General features: G+C 48.8%; 1 protein-coding gene across 5 annotated transcripts in view; it reads right to left on the bottom strand.

The window, feature by feature from the left end:
• Positions 1-3,065: 3,065 nt before the first annotated feature.
• Gnb1 (G protein subunit beta 1) overlaps positions 3,066-7,073 on the bottom strand; it is a 73,343-nt gene continuing 69,335 nt past the window's right edge. For 4 of the 5 annotated variants that reach the window (XM_074081576.1, XM_074081575.1, XM_074081577.1 and 1 more), the window contains exons 10-12: positions 6,132-6,348; positions 5,199-5,310; positions 3,066-4,960 (exon numbers count right to left, since the gene is read on the bottom strand). In XM_074081576.1, the coding sequence (XP_073937677.1) occupies positions 5,204-5,310; positions 6,132-6,348 (324 nt within the window). In that variant the 3' untranslated portion in view covers positions 3,066-4,960; positions 5,199-5,203. Of the gene's footprint in view, positions 4,964-5,198; positions 5,311-6,131; positions 6,349-7,073 lie in introns of all 5 variants that reach the window. The other variant, XM_020171436.2, reaches the window with a different exon arrangement.

Raw genomic sequence — 7,073 nt, 5'->3', positions numbered from 1 at the left:
AAGGGTCAGGGAAGGCTCAGGAAAAGAACAGGGGGGCTGATGAAATGGCTCAAGTGGTAGAGCGCCTGCCTAGCAAACGTGAGGCCATGAGTTCGAAACCCAGTACTGCCCCCCACCAAAAAAAAAAAAAAAAAAAAACTCAAAGGAAAAGAACAGGTCAAACACCCCAGTGTGGGAGGAGATTGAAAGGCAGATTGTGCATAAAAGAGGGGTTGGGCCTCTGAGGAGCTAGGGGACTTGCAGCAGGGCTGACATGGCCCTGTCTGAACTTTTCTTGTCCCCAGAGCTGTGGGCACAGCTGTTAGGGTAACTTAGTATTTATTGTTGGGGTTATTTTATTTCTTTTGGCTATACTTGGGTCCTCAGGGCTTTGCACTTACTATTGATAGACAGGGGCTCTTGGCTTGAACCACCAGCCCTATTTTTCATTTTGTATTTTTAAAGATGGCCCCCATGTTGTTTACACTTCAGATCCCCAGAATCTGAGTCCACCTTCTTCGGAGAGTTGAATGATGGTGGCCAGGAGGGATGGAGAGGGCTATGCCCAGAACCATGCTGTTATGATGTGGGTAGGGGGCGGAAACACCTTGGCTCTCAGGCACAGGTGGCGGGAACACTTGGGTGCAGGCTGCACCTCTTTGGTGTCTGCTCCAGATCTGGGCAGGAGGTTGGCCTTAGCTGGCCTGGCTGGGGTGAGCACAGTGAATGAAGACTGTTCAGCACCCAAAAGGTGAAGTGGCCAGGAAGGACAGAACCTTCCTGCAGAGATGAGTGCCAAGGGCTATTGTAAGGTCATTTCATCCAACCTCCAACTTCTGGCTTCTACCAGTGCACCTGGCATAAACTAGGCTCAGCTTCTCTAGTCTGGGAGCAGAGACTGGGGTCATCCTTCCTGGCTTTATCTATGCCCTCACCAGAAGCCAGTGTCCAGAATGTCCCATTTGACAGTCTGCTGATTGTGCAGTTCTACCCAAGTATCAGCCATGTTCTAGGCACACCAATGATTTAGTTGAGAAGGGAATAGGCCTGTGGGGGGTTTACCTTTGGGTTGGTTGGACACAGGTGGTGGAAGGAAGTTTTGCCTAGGGGTACTCAGGGTCCCTCAGGCCAAGGCAACAGTAGGGGCAGAAGCCTGGGGCAGGCGTCAACAGTGTTCTTGTGCTAGTGCACTATGTCCTCACAGAATTGTGGCCAGGTGGGAATTGTGCTGTATTTTCTATATGGGGAAACTGAGACAGGCAAAGATCGCTGTCACGAGGGGTGGCACAGCAGACTGGCAGCTAGCTGATCTGGACTCTGAACAGGGGGCAGGCGGCAGTAAGAGTGTGCAATGCAAGGGAACATAAGTGTGGGCTGGTTGCTGGGGGGGGGGTCTGGGTAGACCAGGACCAACCCCTCAACTTGGTCCCAGAGCTCAGGCTCACCCAGCTATGTGCTGACAGGATGGTGGTGGTGGGACCCCAGGTGCACAGACTATGGGGTCCTTGCTGAGGCTAGGCTCTGTAGCAGAATCAGAATCACAGAGACTACTTGTGGGTGCATGCCCCAGGCGTGCCCAATGGGTGGGGCAGGGCCAGGTGACACAGGAGGAATAGTGGCAAAGGCTGGAGGGAGGGACATTAAGGCAGGAGACTGCTGTCTCTCCTGCTGGCTTACTGGTACTGGTGTAAATTTTGGCTTTGTGCCTACAACAGGAAAAGGAATGTGGCAATGGGATGGCCGAGGTCCCACCTGCTGCTGCCCTGCTGGGAGCCAGAGGATATGGTAATTCCCAAAGGCAGAAAATGGGAGTGGGTGGGGTAGCCATCACCCACGGAGACTGCCCCCAGCCGGAAGGGCCTCAGATACTCTCCTGCATTCTTCACGGTGCTTGGCGTGCAGATTTATATCAGGAGACACGGGGAAGGATGAGATGGGCAAATCCCACGCTGGAAAGGAGAAGAGGGACATCTTTCACTTACGTGTTGAAGGAAGTACCATCATCTGGTCATGAAAATTAGTTACCTTTTATAACCTGACAAGTTATTTAAACTTGGCCTCGCAGCAGTCAAGTGGATGGGATACTGGAAGCTGAAGGCACTCAGTGCCACCCGGCCTAAGGCTTTGTTTTCCACATGTAGGTAACAGATGCCTGTTTTCTCTTACATCTTGCAGCTTGTTTACTCAGAATGAGATGAAAATGCTGCTCAGTCAAAAGGAAACAGCCATGTGCTGTGGCTCACACCTGTCATCCTAGCTGTTCAGGAAGACCATGGCTTGAAGCCAGCCTGGGCAAAGAGTTCTGGAGACCCTATCTCAAAAAAGCCACTGCAAAGTAGCAAATGTGTGAGACCTAGTTTAAACTCCAACCCCAGTACCACCAAAAAAAAAAAAAGAAAAAGAAACTGTACCCCTGAAGTAATGGCCTCAGATTTAAAAAAAAATTATGTGCATGATTCTACATTTTGTCTTTTTCACTTTTTGGGGGGGGGTTGGGTGGGTGGGTGGAACTGGGGTGTGAACTCAGGTTTTCACACTTGCAAAGCAAGCACTCTATTGCTTCAGCCACCCTCCAGGTCATTTGGCTGTGGTTGTACTGGAGATGGGGATCTCTCGAGCTATTTGCCCGTGCTGGCCTCAAATCTCAATCCTCCCAATCTCAGTCTCCCAAGTAGTTAGGATTACAGGTGTGACCCTTACAAGTGTGAGCCATTAGTGCCTGGTATCCTCAGATGGGAAGAGGAAGCCAGAGAAACTGGCTGGAGGAGACCAAGAGGAAGAGAGAGCAAAGCAGGGCCTAGGGAGATAGTAAGAGCCTTGGGCAAGAGTCCTAAAACAGTGAGGAAGAGCCACCTGCGCTCTTCTGGCCTGGGTGGTGGCAGGTGGACCTCACTGCTCTGCAGCCCTGACATGAGAAACTTTCCAGGAACCTCCAAGTGGCCACCACTTTTACATGGTCCTCGGTGATATTAGGTGTTGTGACCAACCATACGAGTCTGGCCATGTGACAGCAGGGGCAGCCTGGGGCAGGCAGCCAGTTCCATACACTAAAATCAACCCACAAATAACCATCACACCATAGTCCCTCATGTCAAACTGCTTTATTACATCTTAAATAACAGTACAGTTTAATATAGTATCTATCTTGCATCCAGCCTCCTTGCAGTACACTGACTTTAAAATTAAATACAAAAGGTGAAAAGGGTAAAGGATACAGAGAGCTCTACAGAGTCATTAATGGAAAGAGGAGGGGCTTCGCTGTATTCTCTTTGCCAGGTCCAGGCCTACTGCACGGTCACAGCACAGTTTTGTACAGGATGTTGCAGAAAACAGGATGGCGAAGCCACTACTGCTGCTATTAGGGGTGTGGGGTGCAGGGAGGAGGGGAGGGCCCACAGAACACTGCTGTCCAAACGCTGCTGCTGAACCCTGGGCTTGAAATGAAAACCAGGAGATCTGCATGATGTAAAAATGGTCTGCCTCAGATACAAAGGCTGTTCCATGGAGGCAGGTTTCAAGGAAGTGGCCAAGGTGGGTGGGGGTAGGGTGGGGACTCCCCTTCCCTCCTCCCCTCCCTCGGAATCCAACAGCAACCATTTGCAACAGGACTGCTTTGTTTTTTTTAAAGTAAAGAAAACAGTGACTTATCCCACTACTCAAACGTGTATAGCGCTTGCTGCTTTCGATATGTGTGCAGAGTAGCAACAGTAAGTGGACAGAGCCGCCACGGTTACAACTTTAAGAGGTTATTTCTTAAAAGAAAAAGAACATCTAAGGACTGAGTCCTATATGCACTTTTGAGCATTTCTACAGCATGCGATTCTAAGAGTAAACCCACCCAATATGGCAAACAATCAAATTTTTTAAAATTTAACTTAGAAAGTCTGAGATCATTATTTTCAAAACATTGATTTATACATTGTTTCATACACAAATAACAGACTGACTATCCAAGCACAGGACAGGCACCTCTCTGGAGAACAGGTTCCTGACGGCAGGGGTGGGGCAGGTAGTGTTAAGAGATTACAAACTTCCCTCCCAACTTCACAGGAAACCCAAGGTAAGAGCAGAAACTGAACTGGACAGCTCAGGGTGGGGGGAGAGAGAGAGAACGACAAAGGTCAGGTCAGGGTGGGGGTGAGAGAGAGAGAGAGAGAGAACGACAAAGGTCAGCTGGAGGGTGAGAGAGAGAACGACAAAGGTCAGGTGGGGGGGGGGGGAGAGAGAACGACCAAGGTCAGGAAGGAAGGATGCCGGGTCTGAGAGCACTGCTCAGCAAAGGCGAAGGACTCTGACCAAGATTTGTGGCCATCGCAGCATGTGCTTGGTTACTTTGCTACTGAACTTTCTCTTCCACTACGCTGTGTCTGTGTGCAACAGTCATGTGCGACTCGAGACAAACATAAGAAGTCAGGGACTAAACTGTGTCACTGACAATGTCAGAGACCCACCCTAGGCTCTAGGTCTGCTTAACTACTGAGCATAAAAGAATATACTTAAAAAGGAAATGTGAATGCTTCCAAAATCCTGCTACAAACACGACTTGATACTTAGAAACGATTACAAGATAAACAAAGTCCTCAACTTGCTTTGCATGAATGCCACAAAACAGGATCACTGGTCTAAAATTCAAATCAACTAGTGAAAAGGCGTGTCTGTCTCACAATTACACTCAGGTTTACCTCTGGTTAACATTTTTATTGTAGTATTTCCTTTTAAAATTCATCCAAGACAAAAAAGAAAACAAAGACAATGGCCCCAGAAGGAATGCACAATTTGTTTTAGTTTACAGCACAGAGATCCTTCTCTTAATGGGAATTGTGCTCTTGGTTTCAGCAATAAGTGAAGGAAAAAAGATCTTGCCCTTTTGAAGTTCTGAGGGGAGGTGTGGGTGTCCACGTTAGTACGGTTGGATAGGATATGCTATCGCTGTCACGCTTCAAGGGTGGAATGGTCTTCCAGTCACCGTGGAATGCACCTGCTGCTGGGAACAGAGTTTTAGGTCAATGGGGAATCTGAGCTCAGACCCACACTCAGCATACCCTCCTTTCCATGGCTCCTCAGGGTCACAGGTGAGGAAGGTTACCTTGGATGCGCTGCAATTCCAGACCAATGCCACATCCTTTTTGATCTAGATACCATGCATCAAAACCTCATGTCTTCTTGGAGATACATACAGCTGCACTCAGGAAAGGGCACTGAGGCTGCTCCCTACCTACCAGCGTTAATTCCAGATCTTGAGGAAGCTGTCCCAGGACCCTGTCGCCACAGCCATGCCATCATCGGTCACCCCCAGGCAGCTGACACGGTTGTCGTGTCCAGCCAAGACACCTGCGAGAAAAAAGAAGTCACTCAAGCCCAGAGATGTCTTGTATCACCAGTCTGGGATGTGGCAAGGGCTGGACAATTCATCCTGATGGGACCCAGACTCCCCTTAGTCAAGTCCCAGCAATGCCTCAGAGAGCAAGAAAAGCACACCAGGAAGGGAGAAAGTTCTGTCCAGTGGAAGTTAAACTGAAGTGTGTGGTCAAGCTTGTTAAAAAGGATAACCACCAATGTGCCTCATCTGTAAAGAGAATGGGGACACACCTAGAGGAAATTAACCCAGAACCTCTTGCAATGATTCTGCACAGTCACTAAAGAAGCTTAAATAAACAATGGAGTGAAAGTCACAGTCAAAAAAAATCAAAGGTGGGTTGCGGCTGCCTATAATCCTGGCTACTGAGCTAGAGCTATAGGTGTTTTGAGACCCTGCCCCAAAAAGACAAGAAATAAGGGCTGGCAGAGTAGCTCAAGTGGTAAAGCACCTGCTTAACAAGCATGAGGCCCTGTGTTCAAACCCCAGTACTGCCAAAAAATCCCTCCGAACAAACAAACAAACAAAAAACCAAGAAACAAAAGGCTTATCCAGCTTGTGTTTTAGTCATCTCAGCAACAACAAATTTGCTTCTGATATTCATCACTGGGACACACCCACTCAACTGCTCAATGGCCTGCTCCACTGTGCAGCAGTCAGGGGCAGTCACCATTACTACTCTGTGGTGCCATAATCCAGCTGACACCAACCTACATGTTTCAGCTCACATATGTCCTGTCCACCCCAAAGAATGATCTGGGCATCCAGGGAACAAAAAGGCCTCAGGGCCACCTACCTGCCCTGTCGGCTTTGAGTGCATCCCAGACGTTGCAGTTGAAGTCATCATAGCCAGCAAGGAGGAGGCGCCCGCTCTTGGAGAAGGAGACTGAGGTGATCCCGCATATGATATTATCATGGGAGTAGGTCATGAGCTCCTGGTCTGCACGCAGGTCAAACAGCCTGCATGTAGCATCATCTGAGCCGGTGGCAAATGCATTGCCATTTGGAAAGAACTACAAAGGGAAGGGAAATCAAGACATGTGAAAACGCTAAACAGAAACAATGGCAATGTGATTGCTAGCAGCGGGATGTTGCTGTCAGGAAAGATAAACAAAGCCAGGCTGCAGCAAGAGCAGAGCTGGCCTCCCAGGAAGCACAGTCAGTCCGTGCTTGTGTCACAGATCATCCTAGGATAGTTCAGTCCAGGAGTGGTAAGAATGCAGTCATTGCTGCATAAGCACTGCTGGCCATCAGAAAGACTGTAGAGAAAGGAACACAGCCCTGTTCAAGTCAACCAGACCCAGCCCTCAAAACTGCCTCACAAGTGAGGTCAGATTGTGGAAACACTTCCCTGAGGTCAGGATGCTAGAGAGGTGGGTGGGCTCCTGGGACCCACTGGGCCCCTGACCAGCAGAGGATGTGCAGATAAATTCCAGGATCCAAAAGCACTGGTCACACTAGGGTAGGGATGGCCCTGCACACAAGCCTCATCAATGCCTGAGAAATGAATGTACAGCAGAGAAATCAGTTGTCCTCCAAATGTCAGCTCAGTCCTTAAAACTGGTACATTTCATTGTATTTGCAAAGGAAGACAAAAAGCCAAGCATGGTGGTATGCAAACTGTAATCCTAGTGCTTAAGAGGTTGAGGCAGGAGGACTGAGTTCAAGGGCCAGCCTGGGCTACATAATGAGATCCTGTCTCACCAAAAAAGAATTAAGAAAATATCTAATCTGGAAA

This window comes from Castor canadensis, chromosome 7 (genome assembly GCF_047511655.1).
Source record: "Castor canadensis chromosome 7, mCasCan1.hap1v2, whole genome shotgun sequence".
NCBI lineage: Eukaryota > Metazoa > Chordata > Mammalia > Rodentia > Castoridae > Castor > Castor canadensis.
Note: the sequence above shows the minus strand (reverse complement) of the source record. Positions and strands in the feature narration are given on the sequence as shown.